The 22,731-nt window shown below is 39.9% G+C and overlaps 1 protein-coding gene across 1 annotated transcript; it reads left to right on the top strand.

Annotated features, from left to right (window-relative positions):
• Positions 1-785: 785 nt before the first annotated feature.
• On the top strand, positions 786-21,399 carry LOC135486998 (metalloprotease TIKI1-like). The gene is made up of 7 exons (XM_064770246.1): positions 786-1,106; positions 2,179-2,739; positions 16,822-17,146; positions 19,875-19,968; positions 20,289-20,411; positions 20,818-20,943; positions 21,179-21,399. The coding sequence occupies exons 1-7, from the start codon at positions 1,011-1,013 to the stop codon at positions 21,324-21,326; spliced, it is 1,473 nt and encodes a 490-aa protein (XP_064626316.1). The 5' UTR covers positions 786-1,010; the 3' UTR covers positions 21,327-21,399.
• The last annotated feature ends 1,332 nt before the right edge of the window (positions 21,400-22,731 follow it).

Here is a 22,731-nt window from a genome sequence, read left to right as displayed (position 1 = left end):
AGGCGGATGATGACACTTGAAGGACAATGAAGGTGATAATGTTCCGTCACGGGAGGGGCTACGGGAGCCCTTGGCGGCTGACTACAAGAATGGTCCGAGAGGGGCATCCCCGAAGCGCCACCAGCACGCGTCCGCCGGAAGTTCATTGGCGCGTCCGTGCATGAAGTTTCAGAACAGAGATACCAATATATACTTATAAGAACCTTTCGGTCCAAACCACTGGACAGTTCCCAGTCCCTGGCTGTCATTCTCAAAAGCAGTGATAATATTCAACCTCAATTCCTTAATTCCCTTATCTCGTGGCAGCCATGATTAGAATGATAGGAACGGAGCATAAAAAGTGCGAATCATTAGGTCTTCGTTTGTAAAGATTGTTGGCAAATATAAGTAGACTGTTGGTTGTTTTTGAAACTTAAGGGGTGCGGAACTTTGGTGGTTGCATGAAGGTGTATACTTATACCTTCCGAGTATAAAGTGAATCAGTTCTAGTACCGCCTGGAAGTACCCGGCGGTGCCTTTGATATTGGCCTTTGAGTCACGCCGCTTAAAAGATTGTAAGAACCTAAACATGTATACTTGTAATCAACAGTTCTGTAGGAAAACATTTGGAGTGGCGTTTGGTCAAAGGTTTAGAATGCTTTCTCCACGAGGTGCCATTCTGCGAGGATTTTAGCGCCCAAGTCGCCACCCACTGTCAAAAGAAACGCGCTATATTTATCTAGGTTTAACCAATCAGAGCGCGACCATCGAAATACGCGCTACTGGCACTTTGAATTTGGCCGGCAATAGCGCAAGCTCGCGACTCGTGGTCTCAGTTCGGTAGTGAAACTGCGTATTTCTTAGTAGCCTGGGGCGCAAAGGGAAGTATTTATACAGAATGGATCGGACGACACGAAATCATTCGTCGGACTCGAGGATTAGGATAACGTCCTTATTGATACGGGGTTGTCCGAGTTAGATCATTGGAACTATCGTGGAGTCCTCATCAATGGGACTAGTTACAGTAATTTATGATCATGCACTGGGTTCTACTCAGTATTTTCACTATGTGGTATACTGCAGCAGTGAAGGGACAACCAGGACCAGATTGTGACCATACAACTAACGTAAGTGTCTTTATCCTTTAAGAGTCCGTCTTGTCCCGTCACATATTTTCTATCATGATTCTAAATCTTGTCTACACCTTCTCACTTATAAGTTACGAATTAAATTAACTATCGTATTCAGTTTTCTTGAATGTTTAGGCTGCCAATCACAAACTGTCCTTAGGCTTATCTATTACAAAAAAGTAAAGTCACAGCATAGGAGGACATTTGAATGCAGTGTCGTCTGCCGATAATTTCGATGGTTTTGCCGTTGGGGCGTCAGCGTAAGCTGAGACTATACTAGAGCACAGCGGCAGTGTGAATCTTATACGTTTTGATATGGGAACGTCACCTCACCAACGGTAAAAGACGAGTGGACAACTTTCTCCTAAAAAATGTCCCAGCGCGCCATGTCCGTATGTCAACTCTGCCGTCTGCTTTCATTGCGTTGGTTGGTCTAGTTGTTTTGTTGCCTGTCATGCACATGCCAGAGAGGCATCCAGCGGAGTTGGTGAATGGGCCATCCCTCCTTCCCAAATCGTGAGATAGGACATTAAAACTGCATAAAAAGTCTTCCGGGCTTTACACCTTTTATTTGATAGTTTGACTGAATTGGTTGACGATCAGCCCACCTTGATCTGGAGTAGCTTTGTGTGGAGAACCTCTTGCAATGGTGTGTTGAGTTCAAATAAAGCCAAGTCCTATGCTTTTCACCGTGAAAGCAAATAATGACTTCAAAGGCCATTAGTTAAATACCAATTGATATCCTTGTACAAATCGATTGGACGTTGACAATAATCCCTTTATTATCTGTTTCAAAAGATGATACCAGTTTTATAATTTACGCTAATTTGTTTCCAAATAGTACTTGTACTTGCCCTAGATAGCAGTAATAAGTTGTTATGTTCTTCCCTATTTGTGATTATCTATATTAACCGTTGTCATGCCTAACTTGATGGAAATTAACTCATTGTGTGATAAAGACACACAATATGATGAAAGATTCTTGACTAGTTCAAGAAGAATCTGGATTTTTAAGAAATGATATATATTCAATATTTTCACCTTATTTCCAAATCTCTTCTCATTTCAGCAAAGTTCCTTAAATTCATTCCTATGGAAGATTGACAGGGATCCTCCATCCTATTTTTTCGGCACAATTCATGTTCCTTACACTAAAGTCTGGGATTTCATCCCAGAAAATACCAAACAAGCATTTAAACAATCCGAATATGTGTTCTTTGAACTGGATCTGACGGATCCTTACACAATGTATGCTCTTGCCAAGTGTCAACAGTTACCTCATGGAGAAAATCTATCGAATATTTTACCGAAGGACATCTATCAGCGTTTGAAACGCCATTTGGAATACGTGAAAGACAAGTTGCCGTCGTGGGTGACGGCAGATCAGCGTGGTCGGGGTGTCTACGCAGATTCCCTTTTCAAAGCAATAGCTGGAGATTGGGAGCGTAAACGACCAATTTGGGTGATGCTGATGGTGAATTCTTTAACGGAAATGGACGTTAAATCGCGTGGTATTCCAGTGCTGGACTTATACTTAGCACAGGAAGCGGAACGTATAGGTAAAAAGACTGGTGCTGTGGAACTTGTGGAAGAACAGTGTCTACCTCTCAATGAACTCAACTTTCAGCAAGTAAGTTAGATTCATTCATTGATCTGTAGGACATGCAATATACAAAACAGTGATTAGAGGCCTATCATTGCCTCAAGTAACATCATGTAATTGGTTAGATGGAGTTTAGTCTCCCTTTTATGTAAAAACCTCAGCTCTACATTTCCTTCAGCAATGGAATTTGTACGATACGGTGTATATGATTTCGACTGCAGTTCTTTCTGCCGTCTGGTATTTTGTGTTTCATGTTTCGATAATACTTGAGTACCCTAATGGGGTTTGATGATAAGGTTTGCATGAAAGATTACAAAACCTAGCCTGCAGGTCCACTCAATTTCTTCTCAACTGCAATCTAAAAAAGTTAACCTCTCGATATTATTTGATGAATAGTGTCCTGTGGGTGTCAACATCAAAGGCGAGAGAAGCTCCTCTGGGCTTGGATCAAGTTGGTGGTTGAGTCAACAGGTGAACCATTGTCTCGTCGATGGTCATGTTTTTCGTTTGTCATGGATGGGGTATACTGTCAGACAGATTAAGTATTGGACAAATGATATATTGATAATAATGTCTAAATGATGACTTGAACATACTGAAAAATCAACAAATGGAACCGTTTCACTCGTATCTGCATCTTTCTCTGGATTTTTTTACAAGTTACACCTCAATATTGGTGACAGAGGGTTGATGCAAAGGACTCTCCATCACCTGTACCTTGATCATCCCTGTCACAAGTCCCCATCCCATAGAGGCAGAATTCACAAATGTTGATGATACACAAGTGTTCAACACAATGGCTAATGTGTGCCAGACTCCGCAAACCCGGTTAGAACAGCATTGTTGAAACTGAAAAGTTGCAAGAGAGAAGTTTAGAGGTACAATTGACTATGAGATATTCTAGTGGATTTGATGAGAGACATTTGAAAAGGTGTTTCAGAATCACATGAATACCTTGGATTGTGTTCCTATGGAATGGAGCGGAGTACTGAGTGTAGTCAATAGCTTTTTCCCACTCAGCTTACAATTAGTTACGAACTTACAATACGTTAATTCATATCCAACCAAATTTGCTACAAATGTTTTGTAAATGGCATCTTGTTGTTGATACACTGCTTTTTAGTGTTTAGACAGGTGAGATGGGTGGTATACTAAAGAATGCATTAAACAACAGCAATAATGGTCTTAATGGCCTGTAAACATGCTGATACTTAGTAAACCTTTGATGTTTGGTTAATGCATCCCATTTCTGTCCAAACACCCAGAGGAAAGACAAATCCTGTTAAACCTTAACCCTTGTTACAATGAGTCTGTGAATGACCCCTCTCCTGAAATATTGTTCTGTTTGGTTGGAATATTACTTTGGCAATGTGTGTGTGAGTTGTATTGCAAATCATATGGCAACTCTGACTTGAATTTTCAGAAAGTCGTAGATAGGTGAAAAATAAAGTTGCAGTACCTGGACACACACAGAAGTGTCACCTTGAAAAGCTCTTTGCATTGGACTGATTATTTTGTTTTCCAAAAGGAACAATACCCATGCATTTCAGAAATACTAACAGGAAACATACTTTTTTGAACATTTAGAATACCCTTTTTATATCTCAAGTGCCCCAACTCCACCCCAGATCCCCTTTCTTTGTCAAATAGGCATTTTCTGTTCTGTTCCTCATAGCCCTTTCCCAGAACCACGACCAATGACAAGGGAACCTCGTGCTAACTGCTAAACCCTAAGCTAGTTCAAGTGTGGGGATATTTCCTCCAAATTCTAGAGTGTGCTGTGGATAATTGATTTTCTTTGTAAAATCTGACCGTACATGACTTTCACTCAACCCAACTATTGTCGGCGTCATGTATTTAAATTTATTGAACATGTTCTCGTATACTTGCAAAAGTTTCAACTCGATTTTAGGCACGGCTTTCTGACCAACTTGGGAGCTTTAAACTATTTTCATTATAATCCATTGATATTGTCGGGCTTAACCAAATGTTTACAAAACATGACGTCCAACAACATGACGCTAAGAATTCGAAGTGCATTTATCTTACAAAGGTCTTTGAAATTCCTTCGCTCGGTGTTAAAATGGTGACTGAGACAACAACCTTTTTATGTCCAAATCTGAGGAAATCATGGACTTTAGTGACTTCACATAACTTGTTGCATCTTGAAGATAAGTAACTCTTGAACACCAATATATATTGAATGCCTGACCCAGGTTTCAATTCTTTGCTGGACCTGCTGTGGATGAATTTCATTTTGGGGGTCTCTGTTTCATGATTACATAACTATGAGATACAAATCTTATGACAACGCTTTTGATTTACACCGACTCCTGAGATTCTATTGTACACCATGATGGATCTTCTTCCTTCCTGAAACTGACGTTGTGATCTGCGATAAGACAGGAAGAGGTTGCACAGTTAACTACAACAATACGCGAGCCTGTCCAGACATCGCAGCATGTCAATGTCATTTTCTTCCGACTGCTCCTATATTGATCCAGTTGAAAATTTTTTGTGCCGAATTAAACTTGGGATCAATAGTTTTGGTTAATCGCATATTCCATTTCCAATTCTACTGGTATTGCTTTTGGCACTGAAAACCTCACTAATGTGAATCTTATACATTAAAACGTTTCCGTTTGTCCTACACAGCCCTCTCCCCTGTGAAACAAGTGAGTCCTCAACTCAGCAGGTTGGAGTCGTCTTGTACAGAAAACATGCAGATGACATCAGGTTTCTACAAAATCCCTCCCACTACAATAAGATTGCGGAAAATACCAAAGAATGAGTGATGATCAAAATCACCGCAGGTTCTTTTCAAGAGTGTCGAGCCTGTTGAGTTGGCTATTGAGAGACAGGATTTGGAGGAAGGACAGTCATGATGAGACAGTGTCGGAAGTGACAGCCACTGTCAATGGGTTACCCTTTATACAGGGAACTAACATGATTGATGACTTTCACAAATAGCGGGAGGCCCCTGTGACTGAGATGGCATGGGTATGTTACCAGTTCAGTACTCCCTAAGGAAATTTTGCATGTTTGGTGGAAATATTCCAAATTGATGAACATTTTCAATGTTGTGAATTGAGGATGTTAGGTGTTGAAAATCTGTTCCAAGATCCTACAGTTGCTTCTCAGTAAGTTGAAGGATAGCCATTGCAAGAGTAGAGGATAGTTTTTGTGCAACTCAGGTGGCAGTCCACCTGTCTGTTTAACTAGGAGTGTACTTAGCATCTGCCTGAACGGAGCAGATGCTTTTAACATTGTTAAGATGTCATCCTCTTCTCATGATGTATGTTGCTAATAACCGCTTAACCCAAGGCTTCCTTTGCATGCTCATCAGCGGGATGAGCGGTAAAAGCTTTCTATTAGGTGTGATACTTGGAGTTTGCCGATACTCTAAATAAGTGATAGTAAAGGCAATTTGCAACAATTTCCAGTCAATTCGTAACAAAATCATTGGATTTAGATAACTTCTGCAGATAAAAATCTATATTTCAAAAGTAGGTAATTTGAATTACCAAAAATGCGCTAGAGCCAAGTTCAGTTTTGCGGTGATAGCGGGAAAGCGCTCCGGTGGAATTGATCCTTTATGAACATACAGAAGCGTACCAGGTGTTTCGTCTTTGGCCATCTGGACCTGTTAGATGTCTTGTGTGCCTGCCACATCAGAGGTGTCATCCTTTAGAAGGCTGAAGATCACTTGTTTCCCTCAAGTGATCCTTCAGTATCAGTCAAGTCAATTGGAGCTGTTGTATCCGGCAATCGGTCAAAGACTTCAAAGAAAATGTCAAGCCTTTGGTCCGATTGATGATCAAATAGCTTCTACTGTTTGATCAGTATTCAACAGCAACGTGTGCAGTAAATGTGTTGCTTTCAGGACGTACTTAATGGAGCGTTTTCTTCTTTTTGCTTTTTGTTGTTGTTGTTGCTAAATATGGTAATCCAAGTCCAGAAACTATTCCAAATCAAGCAAAACGAGTAGGTTTATCTGGAAAAGTGAATTAATCAGGAGGTCTTCCATTAAAATTTCAGATCATTCATTCAAACTATCACATCTCATTGTTGGTAATGACAAGTGGGCACCATACACCTATTGATACATTTAGAGTACATATGCGACTTGTGATGACTTCAAACTTCAGTTACTTGTTGATGATACTCATCTGTATGACGAAGTCAATTCTTACCATTTTGTTGGGGAATAAGTCAACCTTAGGCTTGTGAGGTAAATTGCTGATCAAACTTTTCAACTTCGAACTTCAGAACCTCAAGTGCGTGAGCCATTTTCTTAGATATTGCCAAGACAAAGATGACCAAAGCATTGATGTTGATTGACTTTGAAGCATCTGACTGACATCTTCGGAAAGTTTGAGATGCCTCGAGTATCATCTGATCATCTCATTCAGACCATTGTCTGTAGGTTCCTTTGATTGCTCCTGATGTCTCCTTTGATGATCAGTTCCAATGCAAGTATCAGCGTGTACCTGATACCTTCCCCCTCGAATGGACACCTTTTCATTTTCCAACAGCAAAAACGATTTCTCAAAGCGATACGATTGCTGCACGGACATTTGTACAAAGGTTGCTGGAGTCAGATGAACTCCTGTAGGAAGGATATATGAATTCAACTCCTAGGTAGATCGTTGGTTCATACCTTGACGTGTTCCATATATCATTTCGACACCTTGGCCAATCACGGGTAAATATTTGCAATCCATATAAAGTATTGACCTTTGATATATCGACCAGCTCAGAGGGTCTGAGGGGCAAATCGACCATAACATCATCTTTGGCAAGGCCCTTCACGAGTCTTAGCCGTAAAAATGATTGGTGATATGTTCGTAGTTCTGGCAAGTGATCAGCTTCCTTTGATCAAATACTCGCCAGTTTTTGTTGTTGAAAGTACCCAGAGGATGGAATTAGCACATGAAATTGCTGTGGTAAATATCCAATGATACCGGCTCTTTGTGACTAAGGTATAAACTTTAATAGAGTCAAGACACTGCAAATTTCTCTCAGCAGGTTATTCTTTGGCTTAGGTCATTTAAGGTCTACTTTCCTTCGGTGTCTTCAGCACTGAGTGTATGGTGTCTTCCATGTCTTCTGCTGGTGCATAGTAACATCAGCACCACCATGGTTTCAGTAACTGGAAGCATTTCAAAAGCCTGTATGATTGTAAAATTCCGTCGATGATCCCTCAGCAGTTGATTCCCAAGCTTTGACGAAGGCATATGTTTGTGTTGGAACTTGTGTGTAAACGTCGAGTATGTTACTGGTAAAGGAAGAGCTCCTGGTGATGTTTAGCTTATTTCACCCAGTGTCTCCCCTGCTGCGATAATAAGAGAGAAAGATGGTTGTTGGCCCACAAGCAGATGACTGTGTAGATCACAGTTATAAAGAATGCCATTAGCTGAGGAATGCTACTAAAAGCTTCCAATGGAGTCTTTGCATAAACAGACTCCAGAGTATATTGTGGTCAAAATTACTCAACAATTAGCACTTCCGGCAAAGGATGAATGGAGAGATGGGTCAGGGATAGGTGTGCAAGGTCATTTTTAAAAGCATGACATGCAGAACCATGCTAATTGTGATGCTGATTTGGTATCAAGGTCAATTTCATCGTGCATGCTTCTGTTCGATAAGCAAAATTTTGCCCATCTTGCTAATCCAAAAAGCACCAGGCCTCTTTTAAAAACACCATAGTCTTGGACTTGGTTTAGTTATCCCCTTATTTGCTAATACAGTCTGTTGTTGTTCTTGACAAAGTAGGTAATCGTTCAGTTCCTTATTAGTCTGGTGCATGCCAGACCTTCTTTGTACGAGACGTTTTCCAGCACGATGTATGTGGGCAGAAGCAACACTGCGCAAGATTACCTCGCGCAGGGGCTAATGAGCATACTTCCCATTGAGTTTTCCCAGAATGGTGCATATCGCACGAAGCTAGGTGATCACTAAATCCTAAATGCTAGAGGGAGGTTTTTCAAAATGACGTCATGTACTACCCCAACTGCGTTCCTTTTGATACCAGATGAATTTTGTCGTAGTTGCAACTTCTAGCTCATCGATTACTTCCAGGGCTCTCTTGCCTGCCTAATACCATTAGGCCCCGCGTGGTGGCGCTGAGGCGGCCGCTGTAATCAAGAGAATACAATAAAAGACCTATTACTGAAACCACATGTCTGTTGACTGTGCTTTAATACTCTCTCTTAAAGCACATGCCAGTCTCTCTTAAAGCACAGTCAACAGACACCACTATACCCCCTCACACTCAGAAACCACAAACGCCCACCCCTTCCTGCTACCTTGATACAACTGGATTAACATTATTATTACATGTCTAAGCATCCTTAACATACCCCAGCCCCAGTCGAAATATACCTGATGCTTATACAAGAAGGGAACATCAACACCAATACCTCTTCAAAGCATACCATTTGGCTGTAACTAGCAAGGAATTAGATTTTTACATACCATGGTAACAATAAACACGATAACTAGCAACCTGATTAATTGACAGAAAAAATATCTGACCTCTGGTTTCACTTATTAGGCTAGGAAAACAAAGTAATAAGAACAGATAAAAATCAGCAATTCCAATACGTAGTCGATCAAGATGAAGTATCATCCTAACTTGCACACAACGCTTTTTGCTAGAAACTCGCGATGTCACAGCCTTCAACATGCCATATTGGTATTCCTTAATTTTCTGTTCTTTTCACAGCAAAAGTGGCACCTTGCGCTTCTCTATTATACTTCAGTCGGGGCCAACACGAAAAAACGTGATTGTTCCTTTGTCACGCTTTCTCCTGATTGCTCATATCACCTAAAAACATGATTGTCAGTCACGTGACCAGAAATTTGTAAAACCCCAACTACTGACGTCATTCGACAGGGGCACGACTCGTTCCAGATTCCGGGAAACACGAACACGTGAACAGCGCAAGGTCAGATTGTCGATCGTGATTGGCGTTGTCATGACGCTAACCTTCAGCTCTGGCATGGGTCGGCGAATCAGGAAGCTAGGTTTCTTTTTGGAATACGATTGGAGTGTTATAAATCAATTATGCAGATAAATCACGTGGCTACCTCCCAGCGTATGGTTTTTGTACAAGGATGGGGAGGTTTTCTGTAGTTCCAACTTATCAATTAACTCAAAGGCGACAAAATTGACCATGTAGAATTGTGAAAGTCGTGTTCCAGTTCATGTCAACAGTAGATTTTTGGTCAATCCCTCATTGCTAATTCTTTACACTTGGGAAATGGCTGAAAGACATTTTGACGAAAATTGTAGTGTAATTTCAGCCAATTATTGTAAACGTTCAATCAGCAGGAGTGTTCTCGAAAACCTAAGTCCTAACCACTTCAATGATTGTTTCTTTCAAAACTAAGTAAATTTTTCAAGTCTACGCTTTTGTTTCCACGAAATGGACTGAGCAGTGAGGAGGCCTTGATGGTAGGGTCGAAAATTGGTTTGGTTCTTTGTAAATTGACCATGTCAACCTGTTATACCTGCTGGGTGACCATTAGAAATTCTACATGATGATGCAGTCAATTAGAAGCCACTTTACACAAAATGCAATGCTATGATGAGATTGGAATTGGCATTTGAACGAGTACCAATTATCTGTTTTACTATATAGCTGAATTCTTCTTTTGGGTCATGGGGGTTCTTTTCCTGTTATGGTGGAAGACACAAATTCATTTATTTCATCTTCTGAATAGGCATCTATGGTTAAAAACATGTAGTTTTGTAAGCAATTTTTCCATGAAAGGCCATGTTTCTCCAGAAAAGGTCACTAATCTGAGAAGCCTCTGCTCAGTTTAAAGTGATTTGATTTTGAATTTTGTGGAGATGTCTTCAAACGTTTTCAACTTTGTGATATTCCTGCAGCATCATTGCTCAGTCACTCTTTGATCCTTTCAAAACTGGCAAGTAATACCTAATTAGAGACTTTGTACTCTCCCTTCAATGTCACCAAGCCTTTGACCATTACGCTGTCTTGTGCCAGAGTCAAAAGGATCAGACGGCAGTGGACAGGGTGGCACGAGTATAAGACCTTAGATGGTCAGTCTTTGGTCAAACCTAGTTAATGCTGTTAAGAAGATGAAGAGAAAAGTTTGGGACTTCTAAGATTTATGAGCCAACAGGGCAATGGTGGGTCGGATTTCAAATATTCTTAGCATCGATTCTTGAACCAGAAACTTATTGCAAATATAAAAATAATCTATAGTTATGTCTGTATTGGCGACTTCTATGTCCATGGCAGGTATGAAGACCAGTTATAATATTTACTGCCGCTGACCTTGCGAGTGACGTTCCGTTTGAAGCCAAATATAAATATTTACCCTCAGTAGCCCACCAACCTCTCAAACTGTCATTAACTGTCCTCTCAAATCGCAGATAAAGAGTAACCGCTATTCATTGCATTCTGTTGTGGTAATCACCGGCTACAAAGGTCGTAGATTTTGTATTGAATTCCGTGATCATCTTCGCTTGTAACCTATCAAATGTGTCCAGCCCCTGAATGGAGATGCATCCGTATCATGCACTGGGGAGAAATATTTGGAATTTCTCGAGGGTCTCTACTGCTGAAGCAGTTGCATCTTACGTGAGTATTTCAGGAAATGATTAAAATCTACTATAGCAGTAATTTCATAATCAAGTTCCTAAGACGTTTTGCTTCAAATTTTTCAATGGTGATAATTTTTCATTTCTCCCAAACGTCGTTTTGTATGATTTCGAAGAAATGAAGTATGAGGAATCACCATCATGAAACAAGGAGCCTTTATTTCAATGTATGGATAGTCACTCAAAAATCAATTCTTCATGGCCCGACTCGCTTTCATACTTTTTTTCAACTTCTTGGTGGTATTTCGCAAAGGAAGGTGACCACGAGTTGTCACGTCTACATTGAACAACAAAGCCTTTATTTTAATGCATGTGTAGCCCCTCAAAAATACTCTGATTATCAATAACTCTTCATGGACCGACTCCTCTCACTATTCATACACTGTCCAACTTCTTGGTGGTATTTTGCTAGTATGACGACCACAGCTTGTCAGATCTTCATGGAACAGTCCTGCAGTGATCAATCATATTTTCTGCTTATCTCTTCCATTGCTGTATCTTTAGTTTGACCTTCTGATAGACAACCCCAGGAAGTTACCGCACAAGAAGTTGAGAATTGTTCCTTTTCTTGTCAAAGGAAAGCAAACTGTTAAAGAATGTTATAATTGTCGATGAGAGGTTTATTGTTACATGCATATTTCACCCATGTCTCTGAGCTGGCAATGCCTGATGTGGTGAATAGCTGTCACAAACTTTTACTCGTGCTGACAACGGATCTACTGGGACGTAATTGGTGTGAAAAAATGACACGGAAATACCACCTTGAGTGAAAGAAGAAAAAAGATATCAGTTGGGAGTAAAATCTTAGATCTACACACTAATGTCAAGATTTTCTGCAATTTTTTTCAATAATAAAGTTTTAACAACTTAAAAGTTGTTAAGCGAGAGATGGTAATACTTGGAAATGCATATTCCCAACTTGATCATCACTGTGGCACTGATGCTGACAAAATGAATAGATCAGGCATAAGCTATTTGAGTAAAGTCAGTGATTTGTTTCAGCTCATATTACATTGTATCGCACAATCATCTTTGAAAGCCCACAGTCGAATTCTACGTATGGTTTAAAACAAAAAGGTTTATCAGGAATGGTGTACGTATATATCTTCATCTGGTGCTAAAAGATTAAAGAATTCATTCTGGGACTTTGATCCTATTTGTATGAGTTTCGTCAATAACAATTTATTGTTCCGTTACATAGTTGGTGATCCTGATTCATGAGGTCATCAGGGACGCTGCAACGAGCCAAGAGGGACATCCTGATTGTCCACATCAATCAACTAACTTTACCCATCACAGAGCAATAGAAATCAACTGTTATACCCTGCCTCTTGAAAGTTTGCCTTTCTTGTTGCCTTTCTTGTTGAAGTGTCAAAAGTTTTCAAGTTTTGTCTAAAGCGATTCATTACTTTGATGTCGTACTGGTCAAAGCGTTTACCTCCAGCCAGACAATTATCAAGATAAACTTAAGGAAAGATCAAACACACCCAACAAGTAATCAACAGTATCAAAGGCTTGATACAAGTATAACTGAATATTGTTATCTGATCGCCTTGCAGTCAAAGAAAGAGATACCCCATGACAAAGGAGATCGTAAAGTCTATACTTTTAACTCAGATGGATATCAAAGATTTCAACTGCTATGCTGACAAACACATTTCACCTTTGATCCAATTTCAAACTATTAATTGGAAAGCCAATTCTGAGTAGTTTTGAAATCGGAAGTGTTAAGTTTTCCTGCTGGTACATCAATAACATCTTTGACTTTTATCTTCGAAATCAAAGGTGGTACAAAGATCATCGAACAGCAGCAAAGGGAAGTGATTCCATGTGATGATAGTGTCCAACAGATCTTTTAAACCTAAAGTCTGAAGGGTATCAATTTCAAAAGTATTTTCTTGGCTGATGAAGAACTGTATGTCTCTTTACTTTTATACTGCTACAATAACTTGGTCAACTCTTTGCCTGTTTAAATCTTTAGTATGACAAGAGAGCAACATGTTTTTGTTTTTTTACAACCTTGATATTTGATGCAAGGCTTTAACTAGCCAATTAAAATAGGTTCGATCTGCCGCACTCTACATTTAGGGAAGAAGTATTGGTCAAGTCTTCAACAAAATTTACCATGCTAATACGTCATTGTTGAAGAATATATCTTAACTGAGCCGTTTCAAACATCATCTTCTCAAGCTTTGACACTTCAGTACCTGCACTTTTGTCCTGCAGTTCACCTCTCAAAATCTTGACAAGATGTGGGATGATCCAGGTGTCGCTGGAACATTAGATCCTTGTGAACTTGTCAGCTTCATATCAGTTATTGATTGATCGTTATCTAAGATACAGGATACTGTCTCATTCTTTCTCCCCATGTTGCATCTGCCAAAGTGGCCAATCTTAACTGGTAGACGGTCGTTACTCGGAGAGTCCTGTGGACAGTAGAGGAACCATTGTTTGTGACGAATGAGGGATTCGATATTCGATCAATGGTTTACAGATCATCATTTCATCAAAGAGGTGTCTGTAAGAGAAGATGACATAGGTGGGTGGGACATTTGAGTTTATTGGCCTAATTTAGTGTGCGGATGATGGGAGGTTGGAAGCGGCACAGATGATTTAGAAAAGGTAGCACTAAAGTTGTAATCTTTGAACTGGTGCCTTTGCTGATAGACAGAGGAATTGATTAGGTGTAATTTGTAAAATCCCAGTAGACAGTTGAAAAACCTTTTGTTTGTGGCAATGTGAGGATATGATATTTGATCAGATTTGGCGGCTGGTTTAACTCAGATCAACATTAATCAAGAATAGGTGTATTGACAGAGGTGAGGCTCAAGAGTACTCTGCCTATAGATGACTTCACTGCTGCTAAACCCTTACATCGGCTGATAGATTACTTTCTTCCGTATTGCTGCATACCCTTGATAAGACATTATAAACCTAGTTCTGGACATGATGATCACGAGATGTCGGACTTATACTTGTAACAGACCTGTTGATGAAAGTAACAAGAAAAATATAGCTTTGATGTTGCTGTTAAGATATGTACACTTGATAACACTACATATCCCTGTGTGTATGGGATAGGCCTACATGTATTTTTATCATAGATCATTTCTGTTGATAATTTGGCATGTTATGTGGATGTATCATTTGTAAATAGTGCCCAAAGCAAAATAAATAACGAAAATACCAGACTTTCTTCATGAACACAATAATCATAACAAGTCTACTTTGCCAGATGTCAAAACTTGTGTTGTTGTGAAGGCCATGCTAGCCCATCTCCAAAGTCTGAAGAGGGAAGGAAGACGTAATACTCCAAGTAGGCCTGGAAGGTGTGGGCTCACTGCATACACTCAGTTAAAGGGAATATCGTCTGCTCAATACAATTAAATGCCCCTTTACTTCCTGCACCTCAGTTGGTATCAAAGCGAGCATGAATGAAATGGTCCCGAATTGCTTGCTGCACGTGTTGTCAATTCATTATCCAGTACATTTGGTTCATAGTTTACAAAACGTGCTGCTTGGAATCAAAATAAGTAAAAAGATGGTAAACTATCATTAGGAAATTCCTCTGTTGATTTTAAGCTAATTATGTCAGACAGTAATTAGAAAGTCCAAAATCTAAAAAAATTAAAATGTCCCTTTGAAAAGGCATTAACGATGATAACGGAACAAATGTTCTTTGAAAGTCTCATGAACCCCTCCCTGGTTCCACAGACCATGATATAGTTCCGATTGCCGCCAACGAGCGGGCCCCGCTGAGAAACTGTAGATCTTCTTCTTACTTCATTACAGTCTGAGTGCAAATTGTCGATTGTTTGTGTCAGTTTAAATTTTTCCAAAATCTGTATGGATAAATGCTTCGATGTACAGATAATGCACGTATCATTTTAGCAAGTTTATGTTGAATGCATTGATGGTGCCTGAGATCAAAGTGTTGTTGGAGTACCATTGCTTAACTTAACCTCAATTCACTTGCTATATCTATAGAATTCCTAAACAAATAACGGTACTCTCAGCCCATGGATGGTTTGTCCACTTTCCGAGGGGGGAAATGTGTCAAGAGATTCACACGGTCTATGTCAATATATTTATTAATAAATATATAAGAAATACTTGAATTAATTGGATGGTTATGTTACCATTATCATTCCTTACAGAGAGGGAATGGTCTTTTTCGGTATGTCAGGATAGACCAAGCAAATGGACAGGGGTTTTCGAGATAGACACACATGTCTTAGCCGAATTCAGGATATGAGTCGAGATGGGACTTGTTTAATAAATCCTTGCAGTTCAGTCCTTTGTTAAAAAATGAGGCTGACGGTAACAAAATCATGGAGTTGTTGCACAATAGTGTCAAAATTGATCAATTCCTCAATCAATTTTTTTTTCATTTCCTGATTTGTAGTTCGGGGCATACTAGTGTTTACATCTATAGAGCACTATACGGTTGAACATTTCCTGTAAACTGCTGAATGAATAGGGAAGATTTAAGGTGTGTTTGCTAAGGCATTGGGTTTGCCCTCATTGACAGTAGTGTTTACATCCACTTGCTTATCCTGTCAAGAATTCTGAGATATTGACCAAGATTAACACAGCTTGTTAGTATATGTTTTAGAAATAGACGGGTTAAACTCTTTACGGAATAAGGCAACATCATGGAAGTTTCATAACATGAATAATAATTTACCATGAATTTTATTACACACAGAGGTGGTACCGAGAGTGGTCAGGATGACCTTCCCAAATAATTGGGCAAGGTCAGGTCAGTGTCAGTTCGTGTGTCTAACAACTTTTGAACAGATCACACTTATATCAGGATCAATGTGATTCAGACGCCTTCAATTCTCACCAGTAAACCCAGGGAAGCCTATGAAAATGCCTCCTTGGGGGAAATCCGGTCTCACTTTCATGTGAGAACAGCCGATGTCACCACAGTCGTGGCTCCATAACAGATTATGAATTTACACTCAGCTGGTCAAATCAAAAAGCTTGTCTCAAATTCTTCCAGCCAATTTGACGGGCTGAAAGATTTGGTCCCATGTCCAGACAGTCTGTCACATATCGAATAAAACCTGATTAATTAACCATTTAATTTGCATGTATGTTGACTAAAGTTATAAAAGTTCTTTGTGCAGTTAGCGAGAAAAACGGCTTCCGTTTGTAATTTGGCTCAACCATGTGCAAGATCATCATCATTTGGCCGGGTGACTTCTGATCTAACGTTAACAAAAATGTGTACTGTTCTGTAAAAGCCAGTAGTGGGTGGAAGCTTGGAAGCTTGTAACTTATTACAGATAAATGTTTAATGTGGCCCCTTCGAAGGACAACCAAGCAGTAACTTGGCTTAGAGTCGAACCCACGCATTGTAGGCTGTAGCAACAACAACTCGTTTGCGGGTCCTCTAAAAGGGTACAATGACAACTTCCAGTATTCTGATGCGAATATTGACAACTTCCTCTTTTGTGTATTTTCAGGTTCTCTTTGCGTTAAATCAGACGTTATTCCAACATGAATTCCATCGGCTCGGCTCAACCCCAATGTCGTACACAACCGAAGACCTCATAAAACATTATAATTGTGGTGATTTAAATACCGCTATCTTCAACCACGATACTGCTCAAATTCCTAAAATACTCGTGAACATATCATTGCCATCTCAGGACTTAGAAACGGCCAGAAAGATCGATCAGTATTTCCGTGAGGAGTTGATCTATCGGCGGAACAAACGTATGGCTGACCGAGTCAAAGAATTATTGACGTCTTATCCAGACAAAAGCTTCTTATTTGCATTTGGTGCAGGTGAGTCGGTTTTTTCCTCCTCCTTGAGACGCGACAGTGCTCGAATGTACACAATGTTCTACAAAGCCAATCATTTGTTAAGAAAAATGGACTTTTATCATTCATTCATCTATGAACATGTCATGACTATTATGTCTTCAGTATAAAGGATTTAAATCCACCGAAAAAAAAAATTATGAAAGTGCAAAAAAGATGGGAATTGGATAGATTGAAGTACAGCTACAGGGTTTAGTTACATGTATCAAACGAGGGGGATATTTTTACGGAAGCATCTTAACCTGTGGTCCTACCTGTCAGCTCAGACAGACTCTGATATCTTTATAATGTGAAGGAATTCCAGCTTAGAGTGTGGTTTGCGGGCGGGTACAAATTTCTTCTCGTTTCTACGAAGAATGTTGGAGCTTTTCCCATCATCTACTTAGCTTGATTGATAAAAAGGTTTCACGCATTAGCGTTACTTTACTGAGATGAGATAATTTAATAGATAGTTTAACCCCTAGACCGTTAGAGAAAAGTAAGACAAAGCACAGACTCGGAGTATCTTCCAATGCTAACTTGCACGTTTATGTGCATAAGCATCAGTCATGCTGGCACTTCACGAAATAGCCACAAGCAGTTCGGTGTCATTGCCATGCCCATCAATCCAAAGAGGTGTCAGTTTAAACTCTCAGTGACAGTTGTCTATCAAATCTCTGTCCACTCAACTTGATCTTTTTATGACTCCGTTCATTTCTAACCAGGATCCCATTCAGAGTTGATTGACAATGTACCAAGGAATGCAGCTTCAAATTTATGTTATTTTTAAAGAGTCTATTTTCAGCCAGCCTGTTCCAAATGTTACTGAAAATTTTACAAAAATATTCGTTCGAGGTTGTATTTTTTGCACAATTGTCACTCAATCCCTTACATAAACAGGGTGCTTGAGGTTTATTTGGCACCCATAGGTTTATTTTAAACTTTGTGCTAAACGTTGCTGAAAAATTGCTCAAAATCTCGAGAGAAACTTTAATTCATGCCAAACTACTCGTCCTTCTCTCCACCTTTTTCGCACTTTTGGCTCTGTAGGTGCAAAACGCTTTGTCCAACGGTATCCATTTCAACACATTTGGACAAGCGATTATTTGAAGAATGGTATAATTGATAATCCACCTTAACTCAAGCTGAAGATGACCGGTTCCTGGTCCTTTAATTTTGCTGGTCTTCATCACCCATGCTTGACACGGTGACTGATGCTGCTCTAATGTGAAGCACTTGAAGTGCCGACCAAACTCAGTTGTCATAAATATAGCCAAAAAATTAACGAGGCATGTAAAATTAGAGGGGGAGACCTGTCGGGTGTCCTTTGAAAAAATCAACCGTGCGCTTGCTACGGTTATCACCTTCAATTTCGGCAGTTTGATTCAACGCTAGCAATTATTCTATTGTCTATTTTAGTAATGTCTAATGTGGCATATCTGGGCCTGCTGTTTAGACAAACAGGCCTGGTATATTAGCAGAAAATTACAAATATCACCGATAATTTTAATCAGTGGGCTGGAAAAATGCAAGCTTTGTAGTTCCTGGCCTGCCAGTGGTCCGACATCTGCCGTAACTGCTACCTGCAATTTGAGCATGGCACTTATTTCCACCGCAAGATCAAAGTTGAAACCCTTTTGATTTTTGGAATTTTCCCCGCTAAGATCTTAATCAAAAATCTCTTCTGCTTGGTGGTCATGACTGGTGGTTTTACCCTTCGCTGGGTTGCAAGGCCGAGGCGGAAGTGATGGTCCCTTCCCCTATCATTTTCACACATTTCCGGCCACTACCCCTGCCTAGTTTCAACACGTCGTTATTGTCCGATAAACCCTTGATATACCCTGGGTTGGAAAAAATTGCTGAACCATGTGAAAAGGTGCACTTAACTGATAAGAATAATTAACCACAGGAAGTAGCTAAGAGCTAAGACATAGGAACGAGGCTTTGCCTGAAATACAAAAATCACGCCCGTTTTGAGGGCGGGGGGGACGCAGTTATTAGTAGGAACCCCAAACCTGCCTCAGTTGATCCGTCATCTATCAGGCATTAAGTGCAAGCATGAACTTAGTTTAATCAACAGTTCATCTGAACTTAACATATATATACGATTCTATCAGCATTTCTCCCGTGGTTTCATCCATGGTTTTATTCCAAAACGTTATCCGAACGTATCGGGTCAATCGTCTGTGCTGCCATCTGTTGCATTATTGTGCCACTGCAATAACAACGGTGAGCTCTTGGAGTAAGCTAATAGAACGGCTCGTTGGTATGTGGCCCGATATGAGGTCGAGTCATTCGCGCATGTGCTGCTACCTGTTGTATCAATTTTACACTGCGGGGGATCTGGGGAGGAAAGACTTGTGTTTAGATTGACCAGAAACTGGTAAGAATTAACCACAGGAAGAAGCAAAAGTAAAAAAAGACTGAACGGATTAGTCTCGCTGTAGATTCCACCTGTCATTGGCAAACACTATAACAATTGATTCATTTATAAATGATCATTTATATTCGTCAAGCTTTTAGTTTGGGTTTCTTCAGGATGGGTTGTTCCCCTATTGCTGCTGTTTTCAATATGGGGTGTTCCCCATTACGCCATTGCCCAGAGCAAGCACTGATCTGTCTCCTAGATGGTTTGTGCCCCCAATATAGAAAACATCGAGACCGATATTTTTAATTGAAGAAATTTAAATGAGATTTACTCTTGTCTTTTCAGGTCACTTTTTAGGGAATAATACAGTCATAGAACAGCTTGGTGAATACGGGTTTGATGTGAAACATGTCGCTCCAGATGAGAAGATACCAAAATTGTAAGTTACATGTATTTCTTATTCATAGGAAGTGATCACTTGTCAACATATAAACGAACTCAATCATACGCATAACAAAAGTATCTCTTCAGTCCTGTTAGAAAGAGTTTACATTGAACTTGTCACCCTTTTTGTCAACTGTTCCACCATCTTATCCCAATAAGTCTACATCCCGATCCAGGCAGTCTCTTTAGAGCCTGTGAAAGGGACTTTGCAATATCAGAGCAGTGTGTGTCAAGATGGAGTTCTTCAGGTGGCAAATAGGGATTTAGCAATAATGCATTATCAACGACTAATCATCAATTGATAATCCTTTTCAGAAAAATGAAACATCGGTTTCGGCCGCGTCATCGAAAGATGGATGAGATCATTCCAGGAGTGCCATCAAACTTTCCATTACCTTCGATATTGTTGACTGGACAATCAGAGACGAGAGAATCAAGGTTAGTAATGCATCAGCAATTAGCTTTTTATCGCTGGGACCTGCGATAAGTATTGCTGTGCTAAGGAGGTAAAACTGGCAATCGTATTGGGATTGCAGGTCGCCGTGATGACCATTTCTTGTTGCGGACATCTGCGATGACCCCTGCAAATGATTGATGTTTTTACTCCATACCGAACTACCAGCGGTATTGCCTCCGTAAAAGCCTCCGTAAAAGCCTCCGTAAAAGCCTCCGTAAAAGCCTCCGACGCGCGTTGTCTGGAAGCTGAGCAATGTCAATACATTGAGGGTCAAGATGTGGATTACTAACTGCGTGTATCTGTAATAAAGTATTGGATTTGTGACTTATGTCTTCACAAAATGCTGTCTTTAGTTAATCAGTAACGGTGATATTGATCTTATTTCAGAATACGAGAATCTTTTAATTCTCGGCGGAAGAAAAAACGAAAAGAACGTGAACGAGTACGGCAACAGCGACAACAGAGATATCAGTTCAATTTTAATGAACTATGGGTTAGACTTGAACAGACTAGGTAAGCTTTAGAAACCTTCCTCATTAGCCTAACCTTTTCTCGGGAGAATTTGGTTGCTCATTTTATTGGCGCCTGGCCCAGGCAGACCGTGGGATGTCCTGATTTTAGCCTAACCTTTTCTCGGGAGAATTTAGTTGCTCATTTTATTAGCGCCTGGCCCAGGCAGACCGTGGGGTGTCCTGATTTTTCATCGCAAGTGAAGTATTGGGTCTAATGTTTTCATTTGCTCTTTCAGTCCAAATCCACGGCCACAAGAGCAGACGACCCCAAAGGAAACCAAGTCATTTTATCGAGGTTACTTTAGCGCTGCCTCAAGTCATCAAGTGTCGCCTTTATCAGGGTGTTCCGTGGTCATAACGTTGATGTTCCTTGTCAGGTTCTAGTTAGAGAATATTTCTCCAACACTGCCACAACTCATTGGGTTGGATGACTCCAGCCTTACCTCAACTCAGCAACTGAAAGAGGTCAAAGTGATTCAAAATCTCTTGTGTGTCAGATGAATTGTACATTCCATTCTAAGGAATAGGATTAGGTATGGACATATGTGACTTTGGCCAGTTTGGATTTTGCCATAAAATCATGGGACTATTTCATAACCCTGAAGAAAGTGAATTGGAAATTGAAGGATCGATCTGTTTCCATGATTGGCTCATGTTTATGCCTTTCTCTCTATAGATTGTCCTGTTGTCCTCAGTCAGACTGTCTTTTGATTGTTCGATGGTTCTCTGTCAGATTTGTTTTGCCAGTCAGAGACAATCTCCTTCCAGGTGCATCGTGTCAAAAAGCATATTAAATATCTTTTGTTACGATCATCAGTAAAACCATAAAAACAGTACCGTATCGAAAAGCATCAAGAAAGTATTCTGAGAGACCAGATTGATTTTAAGTATTCTGGCGACGCACTTGTGTATTTTTGAAGTTGTAAATAATGTTATAAGGTTGTCTGTAAATATAAGTTATATTTAAAATGAATTCGAATGGACCTGGGGCATTCTTTGTAGAGCATGTCACTGCTCATGGCGATTTACCTATGTTACTTAACTCCGTATTGACACTTCAAAAGTGCTAATCAAGAGGTACTGACCTGGTGTTGCCTGAGGGTGTGAAAATTGTCTTACACTCTCAAAGACGTCAAACATACATGAGGCTGCTGGGCCTGTGAACAACAGGTTGTCTTTAGAGTAGACCTACTAATCTGAACTGTGATTACAAATCAAAATCTTGACGGCTCTTGAATGAAATATAGGATAACGTCGGAGAAAAGTGTGGTATTTTGCATGTCAATAAGAAAACTTCTACCTCAAATGTATGTATGCAGATAGTTTTGGATTGTTGTGGGAGCTTGGGACAGCATAAGGTTTTTGTGGTTTGGGCATCTGTTTTACAACTTTAGTTATTGCTGTATTGATGGCACGGTATTATGATTATAGACAAGAGGATAATCATGCCTGAAATCGTAATCCATAATGCTGAAAAATGAAAACGAAACATAGATATGTGAAACTTGATTAAGACTGACTGTGATGCCTCTAATAAACCCATCTGAATTCCGTTTTTCTTTCGTTAGTGATGAAATAAATTTTGTGATCGAAGTGAGTCTTCCAGACATTTAAATTACAGGTTTTCTTGACCTTGTGATCGGTTTTCAAAGGTAGTATGGAATACCAGGGTTACCAGATCGACTGGGTCACAACATTGTCAATGCATATCATTTTAAACTTTGTTGATCATTTTGATCATTGTCCTCTGTTAAATACTAAGAAATCCTCAAAATAAATGTCTGAATTA

The sequence above is a fragment of the Lineus longissimus genome, chromosome 4, assembly GCF_910592395.1.
Source record: "Lineus longissimus chromosome 4, tnLinLong1.2, whole genome shotgun sequence".
Taxonomy (NCBI): Eukaryota; Metazoa; Nemertea; class Pilidiophora; order Heteronemertea; family Lineidae; genus Lineus; species Lineus longissimus.
Note: the sequence above shows the minus strand (reverse complement) of the source record. Positions and strands in the feature narration are given on the sequence as shown.